General features: G+C 39.0%; 1 protein-coding gene across 3 annotated transcripts in view; it reads left to right on the plus strand.

Annotated features, from left to right (window-relative positions):
* Positions 1 to 1,842: 1,842 nt before the first annotated feature.
* The window catches only part of satb2 (SATB homeobox 2), a 41,640-nt gene continuing 22,192 nt past the window's right edge, over positions 1,843 to 21,290 (plus strand). For all 3 annotated transcript variants that reach the window (XM_086051735.1, XM_086051736.1, XM_086051737.1), the window contains exons 1-3: positions 1,843 to 2,231; positions 11,167 to 11,382; positions 14,370 to 14,555. In XM_086051735.1, the coding sequence (XP_085907861.1) occupies positions 11,211 to 11,382; positions 14,370 to 14,555 (358 nt within the window). In that variant the 5' untranslated portion in view covers positions 1,843 to 2,231; positions 11,167 to 11,210. The remainder of the gene's footprint in view (positions 2,232 to 11,166; positions 11,383 to 14,369; positions 14,556 to 21,290) is intronic.

Raw genomic sequence — 21,290 nt, forward strand, 5'->3', positions numbered from 1 at the left:
TTTTAATTCGTGAAATATCTACTAATTTGCATTAGTTGAAGGCCAACTCACGACTCACGTGGTTTTCACAGATTTTGATTGGCACTCAGAGGTGGACCACCTCCAACTCCATATTCCTTCCCCCCCAACCGCCCCCCCACCCCACGCACGCACACACACACACGCTTGTACTTTTAAGCAACGTTTCATGAAGACTAAGTGATGAGAACGAAACCACCTTGGTGGCGGTAGAAGATGTCGAAGGAGTATGGAAACGATTTGAATCCGGTTCTGAACTGAATCTGACATTTCATCATTTTAACCATTGCATTTGCTGACTTAGTGTCTGGAAACGCGCGCAAAATGCATTGCCAGTGGCAATATTTTAAGAACAAGGGTAAAACAACTCCTGAACAGTGGACAAGCACGGTCAATTAAGTTGGAATCGAGATGAAACAACAGGGTGGGAAATAACTTTCAGAGAGGGGTAATGGTAGTGGTAAAATAAACAAGGCTAAACTCTAAAATTGAGTGAATTCAAATAAATCATTACATGGCAATTTGAATCAATATCGATAGACTGATTGATTTAAGCAATGCACATTGATTTGGGGACAAGAAAACATGAATGAAAACCGATGTTCTGTTGTTGTGTCTTCATCACTATAATATAGTATCATCATCATCGTCGTCGTCATCACCACCTTTCACACGCATTTGGGTGGTGTGGAGGTGGTGGAATGTGTAATTCAAAGTGCCATTTCAATTTCCTATACGCTTTTACAATAAGAGCTCAGACTTCATTTGCGGTGACACCTGTCCATCAAATATATGATTAATCATTAGTGGGCGGAGGAATTCTTGCGATGACCTAGCAGGATACCTATTAACACCCTGACACACCAAAGTAATATTGACTAAAATCTGAATAACATTATTATTATTTTTATTATTATTATTATTATTATTATTATTATTATTATTATTATTGCTGTTGTTGTTGTGGATAATTAGTGTGCATCAATTGGTATGAAAAGTTGACTTAACAAATGGCCAAGTAGAAATTACGTGCAGTGATGCGACTTCAGACACAAAAAAAAACAGAATTTATCATAAATATCTTAGAACTATTAGAAATGAAGCCGTGGGGAAAAGAACAGCAGTGGATGGGAAAAAAATCCTTTTAAAATAGTGGGAAAAGTCATTAAAACAACTGTAGAAGAGTTGAAAACAGGTTCAGAACAACAAAGTGATTGAGAATGAATTGGGGGAAATTAAGAGCAGTGACAAAAAACATGTACAGAAGAGTGTAAAATGGTCATTAACAGTGCAAGAAAAATGGTGGTGAGGGGGAGTCGACTTTGAAAACAATGAGGTAAAAACTTTAGACGAATGAGCAGGATAAATTTACGAGTGAAAAATAAATTAGGACAGTGGAAACAACAACATGTGTGCGGAGACGTTTAGAACAACGACAAAAAGAAAACGTTTCGAACAGCGAGGTGAGAAACTGAAGGAAAAGTATTTGAGAACAAGGAAATCAATCTTGGGAAAGTGGAAATAATTTTTAAAACGGTGAGGCGAAGAGCGTAAAATTTGTTGAACAGTGGAAGTATGATTACTCTATGATAACGGGTGATGTAAACTATGTGTAGAATTGTATGTACAAAATGTGTTTTTGTGACACAAAAAGAAAGAAAAAAACAGAAAGAAATGAGATCCGGCCTACTCACTGCTCTGATGGATGACATTAGAAGCGACGCCCCCTCCACATCTCCCTCCCTCCCGCCCTCCCTCCCTCCTTCCTCCCCTCTTTGTGTCTCTCCTCCTTCCTCCTTCCTTCATTCGCTCAGTGAGTGAGTGGCGCGCATGCAGGCACTCATTGAAAGTGACTCTGATTACAAAGCTGATCCAAAGCGTCTCCACGCTTCGCTTCGTGTCTTCGCTAGCTCCCACGGATCATGCCGACCTCCGTTGCGCAACTCTGAAGTCCTCAGGGGGGGAAAAAAAAAAAAACACAATAAAAAAACGCGGAGAAGAAGTCGTTTGGTTCCGGCTCGGGAAGAAGAAAAGACGCGCATCCTCACCTGCGCTTGCAACTTTTTGGATCCCCGGTCCCGCTCCGAGTTCCAGACCAGAGTGTGATCCGTCCGGGCGCCGAAACTAACCAAGCCCAGCCCTGGATTCACTACTGCTGATCAATGGACAGAACCTCCTCGGCGGCCAGCAGCGTTACACACACGCCGTGAACCGTGAGTATGAAGGCGGACAGCCGCAGCCTTGCATCCCGCGTGGCGCGTGCACGACCACTTCCCCAAAAAGGGGAACCAATCCGGCCGGGGCTGACACACACACAGACAAAACTCTGGAAATGGTCTTGTGCGTTTAAAAGTCACCCCCAGAAATATAAAATATACATTTTGTGTCATTATTATTGGTATCAACATGTTCTTTGCTTATAGATCTCATCATTGGATGTCATTGTAATAGTAATAAATAAATGAAAAAAAATGCGAGCGTTACAAAGTGTTGAAACGAAAACTATAAACGAACTGTTAAAATGCTGTGCAGCAATAACAATAGTCCTTAGATTTGATATTTCATTCACCATATATATCATTATTGTGTTACTGTAATTACAATCTTCAAATAAATTGAATAAACGCGGAAAATAAAAATGTGCACTCACTTTTACGCGCAGCGTTCGTGGAGCCTAAAACAATGTAAAAGCAAAAGCGTCGCAAGTTCGCAACATTCCTTCAATAATATTTTTTAATAGAAAAAAAATTATACTGTGATGTCTAGTGGTGCTTAGAATTATTTAAAGTTTCACTGCACGGTAATTGAGAGATGGCCGCAAAAGGCCTCCATGCACTTGCGAAATTAACCTCTAAATTCAATTACTAATCGTGCATGCAAAAACAGGAACAACGCAGTTCTGTGATGCATTTGGTTTTACATAAATAACTTCTAAAAGATTAATTTTCAACGTGTATGAGCGGTAAACCGCGTACTAATACTTGACGTAAAAAAAGTCAACGTGAATGTGTTTTTCTACTTTTCGCAGCACTTTAACATTCCTTAAAAAAAATAATAAACCCGTAAAATTAAGCCTCTCTGTCACAACACATGAATCTGCAATAATAATAATAATAATAATAATAATAATAATAATAATAATAATAATAATAATAATAATAATAGCAACAACAACAACAACAATAATAATAATAATAATAATAATAATAATAATAGTAATAATAATAATAATAATTATAAATGACACACATTGGTAAAATACTTTTATTTATAACGACACAATTAAAAAGCAATAGTAAATGGGTCATGAAACACATTTTTTTGAAACACAAAAAGGGAAAAAATTCCGATTTGTATTTTGTCCCTCCACAGCAAGTGTTGAGACTTTAAAGTAACAACCTAGCATAATAAATATAGTTCACATGGTGCTGATTGCAAGATGTTTCACTTCATGCTCCACCAGCCCCATTTGATTTAAATGTCATTATTGCTAAATAACTCACCAGATTTTTACGAGCTTCACTTGGCACTTTGCTTCTCATCATTCTCCCTTATTTGGGCCATTCATTAGGTACATTGGTAGAATCTAATTACATGTATCAGAACATTTTACAAAGACAAAAATGCTCACGTCTTATTGACACTGTCATCGAGGTAGTCAGTTGGCATGACGTCTGTTACGCGTGTGGTGTGCACAAGTGAGCATCATACTGAACGTTGTTCCTAAGATTTTGGCTAATGTATTAAGCTGCATCCAAGAGTCAAAACATTGTACATGACTGAAAAAGGCGAGCACAACAATGGACAAATTGCTATATTCATTGCTAAAAACTGAAGCTAGAGCATCTTTGCAAAGGCATCTTATTAGACATAAACTGTATTAATAAACAGTTGTACCGGATGTCATACTGTATACATACTTACCTTTCTCTATATACTGTTTGACTGTCACATCTTGTACAGTAAGTGTGTATTGTCTTGTCCACACGTGTGCCACTGGGTATGTGTGAGGTCCTTGCGAAGTGCGAAATAGTGTGTGTGCGTGTGCGTGACGTGCGTGTGTGAGGACCAAAGGGCTCTCACCTTTATTATATATCTATGTATCTATATATCTCTATATATATCTATATATCTATTATATATATATATATATATATATATATATATATATATATATATATATATATATATATATATATATATATATATATATATATATATATATATATATATATATATATATATATATATATATATGACCACTTCACAATAATAGCCCCAACTATTGTGCAATTTTATAGACGATGTAGAGGTGAATGTCTTTTGTCGGAAGTGCTGCCAAGCGATTAACACATTTTAACAGATTAATCGGAAAAATAATAATTTATCGCAAATAATCGTATTTTTCAACTACATTTTTTTTACGAAGCTTGGAACTGAAATTTACTTGGCTAAAATCTTAGAACTCATCTCGAAAAAAACCCAAAGTATATTTTGATTCAAAGACTAGCTTTCTTTGGTCCTTGAATACCGTCGAGCAACTTTTTAAAGTAAAACTATGGAAAAGTCCGTCTTTGTGAAGGGACTCTCCTCTAAGTTTGGCTGCAAAGTGAGCAAAGGTCAGCTGCCAAAGGAAGTAAATAAAACTGAGTTAACTGAGTTAAAAATTATTTCAATGCATTATAACATTTAAATTAATCTCCATAGTTAATTAACGATTTAACTTTAAGCCCTAATATATGTGTGTGTGTGTGTGTGTATGTGTGCTCTCTAAAACAGTGGTGGTCTTGACCAGTAATCCATATGTGCCCCTTGAGAGCATTTCATTTAGCCACCAGACAATTCACAAATTCTAAACACAAATAACACCTCGGACGAACTGTGATTAAACATTTGATCAACAAATGCTTGAAATAGACTATATGTAATCATATTAGCAATAGTATAATATAAACATTCTTAACTTTCATATTGCTCTCAAAGGAAGTTAATTGGACCCTGATTAGAAAAAAGTTCCTTGCCCCTAATGTAAGAACAACACAACAAACACACACAAAGCCAATAATAATAATAATAATAATAATAATGATCTTTTTTTGTGTGAAATTCAAATTCTTTGGGGTGTTTTTCTTTTTTCTTCTTCCTCCTTCTTAATGCATGTCAAGAAGCCTCAGTGAGGCGCGTCACACAATCTGTGTACATCTCGACAGCCATCACTTTAATTCCGTCCCACCTCATTTTATCAGCACAGACAAGCATTAACCAATAGCTCCACAATCCGATAAAAGTGCATCTCGCTCAGGGAAGAGGGCTTCTTTTATCTCTGCTATCTGTGCTAATAATTGATAAGCTTCAATTGCTGCTCTCGATGAGGCAACGCTGTACTTGTACTGTTGAATATCTTCTGAGCCAGCTTTTTGTCCTATTACATAACTTTTGACTCTTTGCTTCATTTTATCAAAGCTACAGTAGTGTTTGTCTACTTTTGGGTAGACACAAAGTCATATTTTTTGACTTGACATGAACTTTAAGGAGACGAACGACTGTACATAAGTCGTCTAGCAGTGAATGGTGGCGACAAATTGCAAAGTTTAGAACTAGCTTTGAAAAATAGCTAGTGTGTGTTTGTTGCGTTTTCTCATACTCCAGGTGTGTCGATAATCTGAGCCCTTGTCTATTTGTTATGTCTACAACACGGGATGGACATGTCTGCCCACACGACATGCCAAAAACTCTAAATTCTCACAATTCAACATCTATCTGTCTATATATTCAAGGTTCAAGTTTGGTTGAAATTGGCCAACATTTCTAGCAGGTGTTAGTTTGTGAAGGACCCCCTGGAAATGGTCCCAATGAGCCTAAAATGGACGACTTTCTGTCTTTTCAGGCATATGTTCTTGAGATGTTTTTTTTTCTAACTGAAGAGACAAAGATTCACACTCCGTGCTCGGCCCATAATAAAACCTCAGAGGAATTAGAATGAAAAATCTTTAACCCGCAGATGCTCGTCATATTCAATAATAAACATTTGTTTGATCATTGTGGAATTTGATAGTCATTTTGCATTCAGCTTTTACTGTGAAGGCCATTTTTTGAATTAAAAAAAAAAAAAAAAAAAAAAAAACACACACAAAACTCAGTGGTTATTCCCTTGCAGCAATAAACTGGAAAATGTGTCCTGAACTTGAGCTTATCAAAAAGACATTATATGTATCACAGCAGATACGTAAGAGTGCCTCTTATCACTGCTTTATTAACAGCTTTAACGATCACACGCCCTATTTGGCGGCTGATTCGGGGATCCGTCCGGGGGGCGATAACACTGTGAAAAGGTTGCTTGATTTCCTCGTCGATGCACCGTACATGCCATTATTCACTTATCAAGTCGTAAAAAGATGGTACGAAAGGAGTTGCTCAACACGACAAAGTACAGAATACCGCTTTTATCAGTTGCTGGATGTTTGGGTAATATCGCGCGGATAAATTAACATTATTATTTACACCGAATCAAGTCATGTCGTAACATTTCGACACGGGCGGATGTCCGCAGTGATTCAACGATTTTGCAGGAATAATGACATAGTTCTCATTTTGACTATATGCAACCAACGTTGTCATGGTAGTCATGTGCTTTAAGGTGCATTCCTCGTTAAAATGTATCATAGTTCATTCAAAAAGACTCAATTCACTCAAGTCTCAAGGCCAAACAATCAATGATAAACCATTCCACCTACATGGTAGTGCGCATGCTGCCATCGTAATGTGGAGTGGAGTCGAGACGGCCGACACAGCAACCACGCACATAACGATGCCTCCGCTTGCAATCGAGAGTTTTCTCCCACAAAACCAGATGTCTGTCGTACAAATACTGACCTGGGAGGAACAGAATGGTGCCACAGGGCGTTCACACTGTGGGAAAATTAAAATAAGAAGAAAGCAATGTACAAATTGTAGCAGTAGTATTAGAACTATAAAAAGATAGGCTGTTAGCTTAACTTGTTAGTACATTGTGCCCATCTAATTCAATTTATTTTTAATATTGTTGTGGTTGCATATCCACTGCTTGTCATTTTACTGTGCGGAATGACTTTGGAGACATGTTATACAAAAACCCAACACAACCAGTTACTCCTCTATTTGTGTCCTGGATCTTTAAAAGGCTAGCGTTTCGTTCGGTGCTGAACTCCTTTATGATGACTTTATGATGACAAATTCAATCATGATTTTGTCATGATAAATATTGAACCAGTTGAATAGTTCTTGGCCCGACGATTACTCGAGTAGATCGGGGATAAAAACGACCTTTTAACACACCCACCACCACAGGATAATAACATCAGAATAAGCTTTTACAGGCATCTGCTAATCGGCAGTACTAGGGTTAAGGTTGGGGTTAGGATTAACCCGTAGCCAGAGCTACATCTGAGCATTACTGTAGAGCAAGGGTGCCAACTCATTTTTTGTCACAGGCCACATGGTAGTTATGGTGTCCCTCGGAGGGCCGTTATGACTCCGAACCCATTTAAATGTATAATCGTCTAAAATGATATACACACAACAAATTGATGGATAACTAGTTTTGAAATCAGAAAGCCAGTGAATAATTATTTGTTCAGCAATTTTAAAACGTATTTTAAAGACTGGATTGGTAACAAAAAAATACTTGCAATAGCTCACATTTCAGTGTTGTTAAAAGTGAAGACAATTTGGAAGAAACATGAAATGACCGCACATGATTTGTCTTCACGGGGCTAGAGTTTGACACCTGTGCTGTAGAGCAAGGTTGTCAAATTTGCTTTCATCATCAGTTACACTTTAAGTTCAGTATGGGAATAGGATAATTGCCCCATTATAATTTCCCCTGAATTTGGTTGTTATTGTTTTTATGACTAGTTTTGAAAAATGGTTACATTTCCACATAAAATGACCAGATCTGGGTAGTGAGCTTTGAGTTTGACACCTTTGACTAGATTTACAGAATCCCTTAAAGCAGCAAGGACTACAAATGTTTATCCCTGATAATTATTTGGGGTAGGGGCTGTGCACAGCCATCTTGGTTGTTTGAAAACGGGCCTCGTTGGCGCTTGTTATGGTATAATAACATCACTAAAGCTTTTGTGCCAGCAAACAAACACTGGTAGTTTGGTTAGGTTTAAAAGCAAGAGAAACAGACTGAACAGACTTTCTTTTTAAATCACACCACTCTTTATCTGCTGGGTCAAATACCAAAAGATGATGTCATTGTTGGGAGTTCAGAGACCACGATGCTGGATGTTGATGATGATGTTGTGTGCAGGTTACAGTAGATGGCAAGATGTCGGCAACTAGCTTGCTAGCTCTTGATAGGCATCGTCAAGATTCTACAACAGGTCAGGGCCCGTTATAGACGACATAGATACAATCTCCATGTTATTACTTTTGGAATAACAAGTCTCAGTTGGTCCGATCGTTCAATATTAAAGGCTATCACAACACTGGCAGGGTGAATCTATTCTGGTTCTGTATGACCTCTCACTTTGACATTATCTATAATACTGTTGACATACTCTAGTAGTAAAGTCTATACTGTATATATATATATATATATATATATATATATATATATATATATTGTAATACATTTTTAGATTTTGCATATGCTTATCTCCAAAATACCACAGACAAACATTATCATAACATTTGCGATTCGATTTATTAATGAACTGAGCTTTTGCATTGAATTGCAAATGGATCAGCAATATCAATAACATAATTTAAAAATCTACACAAAAATTAATTTCAACAATTTCAAAAAATGGATGTATTAGACTTTGCTTCATCAGATTCAGCTAGCCTGAATGCTAAAGCTTCGTGTGGGGACTGATTATGTTAGCTGTTAGCTTAGGATAGTTAGCACACCTTGCAAACAAACCTTAACACGAAATGCCAGTTCAATAACCTTTCATAAAAATAAAAAAAAGTGAAGATGGATGGAGGGCCGCATGCTATTAAATACAATGATAATAATCATTGATTAGCAGAGCAGTTTTTTTGTTTATTTTTTTGCTGATACATTTAAAATTCTGTGCACAGGCTCAGCTTATTAATATGAGCATAGAGTTTGTCTTGGCAGGTATTTTGATAGTTTTGGGCAAAGCTTACACAGCATTTATAAATTGGTATATTTGTCTCAATATTGAATTAGACCCATAAATCTCTGCAAAATATGTTCAGAATAAATGCATGAATATTTACAAACATTCTTCGAGGTACTATATATTTATAAATGGGAAATTTTTAATTAAACAAATTGGCTGGATAAAATTGGCTGAGGCAATTGTTTTTCCATGCAGAGTTTGGACAGCTGGTGCATGAAAAACTGCAGAGGGACTAAAAAGTGTGAGTGGAGCACTTTCTAATCAAATGTTCATGAAAGTCAAACAATAAGCATGCATTCTCATTTGCTCTGACGAATCGATGGAAAAAGTCTGTCAGCACAGACGCCCGTTGACTTGTCACCCTCTCAAATCTCCATTTCCACCCTCTAATAGACAAATACAAGCACGCTCTCTCTCTCTCTCTCTCTCTCTCTGCTCACTCATGACTTCTTATCTTGCTCGCCCCTTCTTAGCCACACATGCCAACAGATATTGTCCAGGGGCCACCAGTCAAAATAAAAGACGTCCATTTGGCCCTAAGCAAGCTGCATCGGGCCTGGCACAGCTTCTAATGCATTAGCCAGTATTAGACAGACACACCCATGTGCACACTCACACACACACAAGTGTTTATCTCTACTGCTGTTCTGTTAAGTTGAACAGGAAGGGGAACTTACGGCGACATTGATATGAGTCCGGCTGCTCAATACAATTAATGTAATATCAATTCAAATTAATTCTACAAAGCGGAGGCTAATGTAATTAGCATATAACTGAGCGCATAATCAGTAATGGCAAACATGGACATGACCAAAGCTCATCCAAAAATTGGGCATTTTTACAGTTTAGTACATATCTGTTATCTTATTTTTGTATCTCTGCCTCAATTCTTACATTTCTATGACTATGTCCACACAAACGAAGAGTATAAAAATACTGTATTAAAATGGATGTAAAAAAATGTCTCATCCTATCCTAATGGTGTAGACATTAACATCCATCAGAAGCAGAAACAAATTTGCAGTCCGTCAAAAAACAGCAAAAACGCCAAAGCAGCAGATGGCGGTACAACTTCCAACTGTAAGAATATTGGAGCCAATCAGATAAGAATTAGATCATGGCACAAAGTTTGGCTTTAACCCTGAAAAAACGATGATAAGCAAGTAAAGAAAAACTATCACCCCTGGCGAAGTTTGTAAGAAGTAATATTTCAGTGACCTAAAGAAATGCTGAAAAAACATACAATTTGAGAAATGTTAGTTGTTCAAGTGGACATGACCACAATAATCCATATTGTATATTTATAAGAAGACTGAAAAAACAATTGTAGTTTAGACACGAATTATAATTATTGGACAGATTCAGTACCAGATTAATTTTTTTCCTCCTAAATCACAGTATGGACAGCACGTGCTATGTTTTATAATATTTAAGCAGGTTTCCAATGGTCGTTTAGATACACAGTCAACATTTTTCAGAGAGCCATTAAAACGACTTTGTATATGTGATACTTGTTTATCAACAGAGCTGGGCATTTTACAAAAAATTGAGCATCCATTATTCGTCATCCGTTTGTAAAGTGGGCCGGTCCGCCTCTGATTTTAGACTTCTGTTAGCTTATAGCAAAGCCTGAAGCTGAGACAACTGTGATGTCATTTTCAGTCCACAGAAAGTGGCAAAATGGCCGCCCTCTGAAAAAAACGGCAGGATTTGGCTGCTTCCACAATCACGATATTAATCAGAATGGCATGTTTAGACTAGTGGAGCTGAAGAGAACATAATCTTGTTTGGAATTTTTTGGGGTTGACTTCCTCTTTAAGAGGGCTTGACACAGAACATTATGAAGCATGTATTTATGGGACTTTTTATATAGAAAAATTGCCAAGTTATTTTACATGATGTCATAACGTACTTGGATATCAGACAGCCATAATAGTGATATTTATTGCGTGTGTTGCTGTGACGATTATTCATTACAATATCACATATGCTACTTTGTGTTTGTCACTAGCCTCTTTCTCTCTGGCTGGAGCTCCACTGGGGGTCTGGAAGAGGATGGAGAGAGGAGGGGAGAGTCCCGTCACTCAGGACAGTCCTGAGCGCAGAGGGGGCAGCCCGGACCTCGGCAGCCCGCCCCCACCAGGCAAGAAGGGCCGCATGGAACTCAACGGCAGCCCCACCGGGCCGCGCCTACGGCAAAACGGGGCACCGCTCAGACCCCTTGGAGGTAAGCGACGTGGTGGGCGAAGAGTCCAAAACATGATTTCACTAATTCTTTTAAAATTGTCTGGCCTGGAGACAGAATTCCATTTCTGTTTCATTCACTGGCGGCTTTGTAGCCGTTACGCCTTCGCATAAAATGCCACAATAGGATTAAACTTTCTAAAATGGACATCGGACACGCCGACGTCTTACAAATTGGAATTAGGAAAAAATTGGGGAATTTGTAACTTCCATTAAGCAAAAAATTAAGCGAAACCTTTGAGCAGACATGTGCAACTTAAATGATGAAGTGGGCCCCGATTTCAGCGCTACTAGGGGGGCCACAAACGACAATGCACTTCCCACAAAGCTGTATGAAAAAAATGCCCATTTTAAATGTCCAAAATACATGCTCTTACTATATTTAATTTTTCACAATACAATTCTCAATACATCCATAAAAGATCCACTATTCAACAACAAAGGGTTTGACGCAAACAACAAAATAAGCACATAATGTGATTATTTTTCCAGTGCAATGGGCTCTCTTGCATCCATCCATCCATTATCGATACCGCTTATCCTCACAAGGGTCGCGGGGTGTGCTGGAGTCGGTCCCAGCTGTCTTCGGGCAGTAGGCGGGGGACACCCTGAATTGGTTGCAAGCCAATCGCAGGGCACACAGAGACAAACATCCGCACTCACAATCACACCTAGGGGCAATTTAGAGTGTTCAATTAACCCACCAAGCATGTTTTTAGAATGTGGGAGGAAACCGGAGTACCTGGAGAAAACCCACGCAGGCACGGGGAGAACATGCAAACTCCACACAGGCAGGCCGGGGCTGGGATCGAACCCACGACCTCTGAACTGTTAGGCGGACGTGCTAACCAGTCGCCCACCCATAAAAATCATCTCAGTCAAAATTGTGTTGTTATTGAGGTACTACGTTCGTCCTGCATGTCATTCTAAATCTTCAAAAAATTACTAGGTCAACTCAAGTTGTAGTATAGGGCAGTATAAGACACAGTGCAAGTGCAACCAAGCTATGTCTGCCACCTAGTGGTGAATGATGATATTACAACTTAAAATTATACGGTTTACCCAGCTGCTGGCGGGGAATAGGGACTGGGCCGACGCGCAAATCTGTGTAAAAATAATTGCATAAAATGCATTCAATTTTGGGGGGGAGGGCAACCCCCCAAAATTCTAAACAAAAAATAACAAAAGATGTAACAAAAAAGTAACAAAAAATGTGATAAATTTGGAAAAATAAGTCGTATAACTTCAAAAAGTACCTCACTATACAGTCAACAAAATGGATATGATGTTTGATGGATTATTTCTATTTTCATTAATTCCTTTTAGATTAGGGTTTTCTTCAAATCTGATTTTGTTTTTACCTTCGAGGGTCCACTGTCCTGTGAACTGTATTTGACCTTTGAACTCAAGCTCGCCTGTTAAGAAGGCAGAGAGGCAGTTTACCACTACAAGGCAAGGAGAGGAGGAAGGGGCCCAGCAAAGATGATTGCATCATATAAACAAGATTTACGCAGACCACTGTGGATTATTGATCCAGTATTCACGGACGGAGTTATTCTTATTTATGCACGTGTGCATGCTGCTGCCATATGTTTGCCCCAAGTTTAATCCCAAAGAGTCCTTTTCCCTTTGACTCATGCTAAAATTAGAAGGACATTTATACATTTGGGCGCTCCTCCCCAATATTTATCATATAACATTCCTGGGGTTCTTTTGCTGGAATGACAAACATAAAATTGAGTGGTTTTGCGGCAACAGAGCGGTTTTCAGCACGAGTTGAAAAGGTTATCAAAGCAAGCAGGATCTGAGATGGGACGGCGAGGAAGAGGAAAAAGGTGACGATGAAGGGGGACGGAAGGAGGAAGGGGTTTCCCGATGCAGGAATAATGACAGCGTTTTCCTTGAAGACAGGAAACTCGACGTGTCTCGGCCAAAACCACTCAGCCGCAGCAAAGACACACACACACACACACACACACACACACACACACACATCTTATTTTAAACCCCCCTCATACATATTAGAGGGATTAGAGGTTTGAGGCCACGTCGCATCATCCAAACCAGAGCATCCAGTGGCGAACGAGGCCTAGCATGACAAGAACAGAGAGAGAAAGAGAGAGAGAGAGACAGAGCGTGTTGACAGTTATATTTCCCTGTTGGGGAAAAATTCACTTACTCCAATTGGCACGGCACTCCGGTGTGTAATTCACTCCATGAGCGCCTGGAGGGCCCGCGAGTGGAGTGATTAATGAGGAGGAAATAGAAATATCGGAATTGACTGATTAAAACAATGAGCTGGATGGAGCTGAAGTGAGGTGGGCGGGTGGGGTGGTTTGGGAGGCGAATGCTACGGTGCATTATTAGTGCTGGGACGCTGCCTAACGCTCTCAAGTCCATCATGCACACACGCACAGCTTTCATCTAGAGCCAGCTGACAGGTGGCTCCACAACAAAAGGCTTTCACGTATACTATATAAAAAAAGCCAATCGGGGTAGACGTCCTGAAAGACATTTACGGAAGCAGAGAAGAACAAGTTTCTTTTCTTAGTAAACTCTTTTAGTTTTGTTACATATTTTATTGTGTTTTCATTCAAAATAATCCCAAATGGTTCATATTTTCATTATGTGAGTGCAGGATGAAACGATGTGCTTTTGGAGGGCGGAGCTAGATTCATTGCCAGCCATTGATTGGCCAAATGGCATATATATACGGTAGTTGAAAAATAAGATTAATCGCGATTAATTATGGAATTTCTGCGATTAATTTGCTAAAAATTTGAATATATATATATGATTAACATTTTACATATATAGATATATATATATAATATGTATACACTGTATATGTGTGTGTGTGCGTGTAATAGCTGTTACAACTTTGTTTCTTTTGTGCATCTTCCGTCATAATCAGAGACAATAAAGTCTATAAAAGTGTAATAGAAATGATCTTTCTTATTCCTCCACTAGGTCTGATGATTCCCGTCTTCTGTGTGGTGGAGCAGGCGGATGGTGGGATCCAGGCCGACGGATGCGACGGAAGGGAGGAGCACGCGGAATTTGTTCTGGTGCGGAAGGACATTCTCTTCTCCCAGCTGGTAGAGACGGCACTGCTGGCACTCGGCTACTCGCACAGCTCGGCCGCACAAGCCCATGGTCAGTGTCATACACCTATTATATTACTTTTACAATATATAAAGGGAATTGTGAGTTAGGTGTGGATGAGCATGTAGTTGCAAGTGGTTGTCAAACAAAGGCCTAGACTGAGTGCATTATACCATTTTTTTTTCTATTAAAATCCCCAATTGTCCTTGAAAGCTCTTCAATCTGCTTGCTTTGTCATTGCTTGTTGGTGTCAGTTAAGTGTTTTGGCTGAATTGCATCTCACGGGAGCAGATGGGAGTCAGTGTTTGGGTGAGAGGAGCCTTACAAACATTGTACTGTTACAGGGAATATATGAGTTCTTCTTGCTCTTCGAGTAGACCATAAAGAGGAAGTCAACACAAAAATTCTCATTACTATATTATGCTGTAGTCACTCATCAACCCCAAAAATACTTTAGAATAATGTGTTCTACATGTCTCCACTAGTTTAAACACGGAATTCTGATTGATATTGCGTTTGTGGAATATGAGTTAAGCAGCAAAATCTACCCCTTTTTAGCGATCTGAGGGGGTGGCCATTTTGTCACTTGCTCTTGACTGAAAATGACATCACAGATGCTCAGGACTCAGATAACGACCAATTACAGCTCACCTGTTTTCTGAAGCCGAGCTATGATGTATCGTTATCTGAGCCCTGAGCAACCCTGACGCTATTTTCAGTCGACAGCGAGTGGCAAAATGGCCGCCCCCTAAGATGGACAAAAACGGGTGGATTTTACTGCTCAACTGATATTCCACAAACGCAATATTCGTCGGCATAGAACATATTCTTGTAAAGACACTTTTTGGGTTGACTTCCGCTTTAAAGCAGATACTGTATTTTTACAAAGAACACATGAAAGCAGTACTGTGGCAGTGAGCATGCAGTTACATTTACATTGAGTAACAGTGTTTAGACAGACATACTGAACATTTATATTGTGATTAAGGCAGACTGAACTGTGAGTGAGTTTACGGCAGACAAGACTATTGTCAGCAGATACTGTACTGCTCTTGTGTTTTAGACAGACTGCATTTATACATTTTGTTTACACAGGACACTGTCCTTTTACAGCAATTAGACACTATTGTTAAAGTCAGCAGTCACTGTATCGTTGTAATGTTATACCAGTCAGTGTTGCAGTGGCACCAATATTTCGCAAAGAATCAAAGAGACAACAACACAAAGTTGGATGGGAACGTGTGTGAGTGTGTGTGAGTGTTATGTGTAAAGAATTGCATCTGAAGGAGAACAAAAGCAAAGCTGTCAAATGTTGCACATATGGAAGTCGTCTGCAAAAGGACAGTGACTCTCACTCCTGTCCTACTACAGGCACAACATTGTACTGATGTCAAAACAAAAACAAACAAGTGACACAGTTATTGTCCAAAATGTTTGCATGTGTCATCGGCCGCTGGTCCTGTTCAATTTAGTGGACGCATGAATACACATGCCGCTTCTAATGTGATGGAGTTTATCGTTTTCTTCCTGACTTGTAAACACACTGGTGAAGCTAAATCCGCTTTTACGGCCTCAAGGCCAACGCTTCTTATCAGGCCTGCAGCTCACCTGGCGAGACCTTGTGAACACTAATATGGACTGAATGCAGCTTACAAAGTCACTAAACAGTTTTAAAGTCAAGGTAGCTTTAGATCTAGTAAAAACACATGTTTTTGTTTCCCCGCATTTTTTAATATGGTGGTCTGTAAAATAATGTTCACGCAGAGCTGTAGAAATAGAGCCCCCGTATAAAGGCTCACGTTGAACCCTCGAGTATGAACAAAAAACAACAAATGCTGTAGGTAGGCTAGGTAACTCTTCCAACGGCATGAAAAAATTGAGGTGATTAATTATTAAAAAAAAGTCATCCACAACATAAATGTTCAAGCTTGCAAGCAACAGAGATAACTGCTCATTCTTTTTCCTGATCATGTCACATTTGCATGGCCACTTGTTTGCTAGCAGAGGTGGCTAATGTAGCTAAAAAAAATTTACTCAAATAGAGTAGTGTTACTTTAGAATATGATGACACAAGTCAAAGTAAAAACTAGTAATCCTCAAAATAATAATTGAGTAAGAGTATTTAGTGGAATAAAAATACTCAAGTACTGAGTAACTGCTGGGTAACTTGAGATTGTTTTATTCTTTTAATCAGAGCATAAACGTTAAAGATGACGTCAATCCCCAAATTTTCTTTACAACAATTTACAACAAACTAAAACGCATGACTGTGCAAGCGACAATACATACAAATGAAAGTAGTAGGCAGAATGTATCTCAATTTAATGGCATAAATAGTATCTTGCATTAGATATACTCTGACAAGTACAATCATTTCAAAAAGTTTTGAAGCAAATGTAACAGAGTAAAATGTAACATTACCATCCAGTTTTGGTTGCTAGGCAGATGGGGTTCCGCTGCTTAAAAAGGCGGAGAAAGGACAAGGAGAGATGGCAGGAATGCTGTCAAAGTCAGAAGACGTTGGAAATTACTTGAAAAGTCGGACTATTATTACAACGATGAAACAAGTTGAATCATCGACATTCATTTTGCAATTGAATCGCAACTTGTAAAGACTGTTGCACATTTGTTGTTGTTTTTAATCAAACTGACACCTGAAGGTGCACTGCCCCACTTGGCCCGAATGCTGACATCACACGTCACACACAGAATGCAAAAACAATGTGAGTGCAGCGCTAGTCCCTTGCAACCAGTGTATATTAACACCCACGCACGCACACACACATACACGCATACACCGTGAATGGAAGAGTGTGTAGTCATGCAGCCTCGCAGACAAAGTAGACGCGCCTCCCTCCGGCTTCTCTCTAATGAATACTTTTTGTTTTTTAAAACAACCATTTATGTTAACTGAATAATTTCTGGCTTAAATTATACATTTTTCCCTCTGCGGTCCACGACCAAAATTACACAGAGTCCCAGCTATTTTCTGCCTGTTTGAATTGTGTCCTGCATTCTTGCGTCCCACTGGTGTATTTAAAGACCCGGCCGAGGACCACGGCCATTCTTTAATTAGCCCAGGCCGGTAATTAAGTGGGAGATATTGTTTATTTCAATTATAAGGGTCTGAAGGCTTTTATAGCACGGATGGGCGCAGACGTGTACTTTTGGGCTTGACGTCGGTGAACAGTGAACAGCGGTCAGCATTGTTGCAGTGCCACGTCTGACGGGTCCGTGCGGCACTAAGACACTGGACTTTTCGGACCTTTTTTTTTTTCTTCTTTTTTTTTGATTAGCAGTTGCACTGTTGACTCTTTTGGCTACTGCTTCCTTACACATTATCTCGACGCACTTTACTGTGTAACTTGTTATTACTCATTCATAATTTAACCAAGTGTATCAAACATTTGTGAACACACTCAGTTACAGTGGCGGATTTGAAATCTGACATTTTGAACGACAAGCACACTCACCTCAACACTTCCTACTCTTTGCATTTTCGGAGGGTGTTTAATAGATTTGCAGTAGCAGTATGCTGAACACAGTACATTGTATTTTTGCATTAAGATTGAAGAGAGTGACAGCGGACAGTGAGTGAGTTTAGTGATACTCTACTGTACAATGAGTCAGCACACTGTCGTTTGGGTGGACGCTTCCCAATTTAGGTTAGCTGACAGGGTTACCCACTAGTACAGTGTGCTTAGAACTATAGGGATAGCCTGGCCCATATTCTGCATTTTGTTAAATATTGGTATCGGCGTTTTTAAAATATCTGATGGCAGATAATGAATCAATTTCAAACTTCAAGGAACTATTTATTTCAATTTTAAGCTAACTTTATAAAAGATTCTACTGACCCTGGAACATTCTGTACCTTGTGTTTTTGTTTGAAATCAAAACAAAGATATGTGGAAGGTTAACATTTCTGTCATTTTGAAATTTTGGACAGCTTTACATACTGTAGAAAACTATAGGGAGCTATGGTTCAAGTTTTCATTTATCTTTTTCATCCATGCTGATGATGCTGGGAGCTGCCTCAACTTTGTTAGAATTGTGCAACGTAGATGTATATTGTCCAAAAATTTATAATAAGAATCAGAGCAGGGCACTTTACTAAAAAATGAGCGAGCGTTATTTGTCATCTATCTGCAGCATGTGTACCCTTGTCCATTATTCACAGTTTTTTCGGAGGGGGGGGGGGGATTAGAACCCCCCTATAGGCCGGTCCGCCTCTGATTTTACACGGGCTTCTGTCAGCGACTCTTACTTACAAACTTCAAGAGCATTTCTTTTTTTTTTTTTTTTAGATTTTGACACCGATATTTTCCTTTTTACTGAAAATGAATATCGTCTACAAATATCGGTTATCGGTTAAACTTGACTGCTAATAATTGGTATTGGTCGTGAAAAAAAATAACATATCGGTCTATCGCTACTTATAACACAATGTTGTTATTGTTTTAACAGTAAACAAACTTTGCAGTTGAAGTGATTTGATTCTGTAGTATTGTTTACACTGTATTGTGTGATTTTATCAGACACTGTGCTCTTACAGTAAGCATACTGTGCTGTTTGTATGTTTAAAAGACACTGTATTATAACAGTAAGTCTGGACTTTGTTGTGTTTCAGTGACAAGACACACTGATGAAGTGGAAACTGATACAGTACTGTTCTAGCGTGCTTTTAAACATTTTAACCAAATGAATCAAACATCAGTGGTCTCATGAGTTACATGCATCAAAAAGTGATGCATTTTAAAGTTTCCAGCCTCACTAAAAAGGCCCTTAGCTAATGACTTGGGACACCGGGATTGGGAATACGCGCGTGGGCATCCATGCTGGAGCACAGATGGCACTTGGAATGATTAAAGTGGGAAACAAGAATTTCAACTTTGAAACGTGGACAAGAAGACAGTCTCCTTGCTGATCAGAAATGATGCATCAATTATTAACGTGCTTGTCATCACACTGGCAGTGTGCATGTGTGATGTGTGTGTGTGTGTGGGAATGCGTGTGTCTGTGGTTGCATGCCAGTTGCTGCATGGACACGTCCACAGTGAGTTTTTGTGTTTGTCTGCTTATTCACGCATTTGATCCCAACAACCGATTATCAGGCGCAGACGACAACAACTACACAAAGTGATACGGACAGATGGATTCAGAGATGTGCTCAAGTTTTGGCTTTTGTTTAAACATCAACATTTATATCCACTGTGGTTTCCGCATGCATGTCATAACATAGGAATATACTGTATATTACATTTTGCATCACTGGCTTGGTTGGTCAAATGTGTTTTTCCCCCAATGAATTTGGAGTTGAATGTTTTTTTATGACAATAGAAAAATGTTTCATAATGTTGCTGGTTAACGAACAACACGCATTATGACTTGTTCTCTGACACAAACAAATCATGTTGATTGTTTTCAGATAAAACAAAAATCCACAAAATTTGTAGCGCATGTTTTTCATTTTTCAGCCACAGCAATTTTAAAAGTTCAGATTGACGGTGTCCAAAAACACTAATGTCCAATTTGATTCACTTTCCATCCCCAGCCCCCCCCCCAAAAAAACTGCAAAAACATTTTCAGGGGTTACATGTTTGTTTTAATTGGATGGCTGAAAGAAGGGAAATAAAAGCGCATAAATCAACATTTAGGTTGGCTTGATAATCTACAGTTGACATCTTTATAATTAAGTTAAGTGTTACAAACGGGATATTGTCTTGGTGGTCTCATGCAGGGGCACCATAAGTGGGGGAGGGGGACTGCCATGCGTTTCAGAAAACAGTCATTTCAGTTGACATTGAGGGGCCCTAAGTGAAATTTTTTTTCACAGGGCCCCAAATTTCTGATAGCACCCCTGGAGCCATGTCCATCCATCCATCTTCTACACGGCTTATTCTCAAAAGTAGGTCCGATGTATTGGTTGCCACTAGATTGCGCAAACATACCTAATGTTTTATTGGCTGAGGGATAAATGGGAATAAACAAATCCAAAGAAATGAGAAGTAGAGAGGCGTGCAAAAGGGGTTCGGGAAGAGAAAGACATTTTGCTTAGTCTGGTCTGGATCTCATTCAGAGGACAGTAATGTGATTAGCGTTGTTTAGTTTTTACAGCTACAGCCAATGCGCGTGCGTTTGTGTGAGTGTGTGTGTGCTCATGCGTGTGTCTATACATGCATTTGTATGTACTCTCTCGTGTACGCGCCTGCTTTTTATAATCCTAATTCGGACGTTTAGCATGTTGTTTGAATCAAGAGGTCCATATTGACATCATGTCGCAACACAAAACAACTTGTTCATAGGAAACTCAAACCTGACCGCAGTCTAAATGATGAATATGCATCCATAAAAATTAAATTAATGTTGGATCGATTTCATAGTTTGTGCCGAACGACCGATGGACAATTATGTGGTTGATAAAGGCATAACTGGTGAAATTCTTTGAATGGTGAATAAGGTGTGACAGGGTCTCAGTTCATGGACACACAGGCGTTGTGTGACACAGCTCATTCCATCAGAACTCTGTTGCTAACCAAATCAGCAGCACCAACTGACACGTCAACAGCTTCTTGCTGTTTGTTGGAAACAAGTCTTGTACGAAAAGTGAAATATTGCGGTTGCTCCACAATGTTGTTTGCCTCCATTCTTGCCGTTTCTCGAAAGCTTTCCACACTATAGTATTTTTATTTTGTTTTAAGCTCCACTTTCACTCAATATATTGTAATACACCAGTAATATTGTTTAATATTGCAAAAACTGCATTTCGATATCATTTGGAGTCAA

The sequence above is a fragment of the Filicampus tigris genome, chromosome 14, assembly GCF_054856515.1.
Source record: "Filicampus tigris isolate MCC_2025a chromosome 14, RoL_Ftig_1.0, whole genome shotgun sequence".
In the NCBI taxonomy this organism is placed as follows: Eukaryota; Metazoa; Chordata; class Actinopteri; order Syngnathiformes; family Syngnathidae; genus Filicampus; species Filicampus tigris.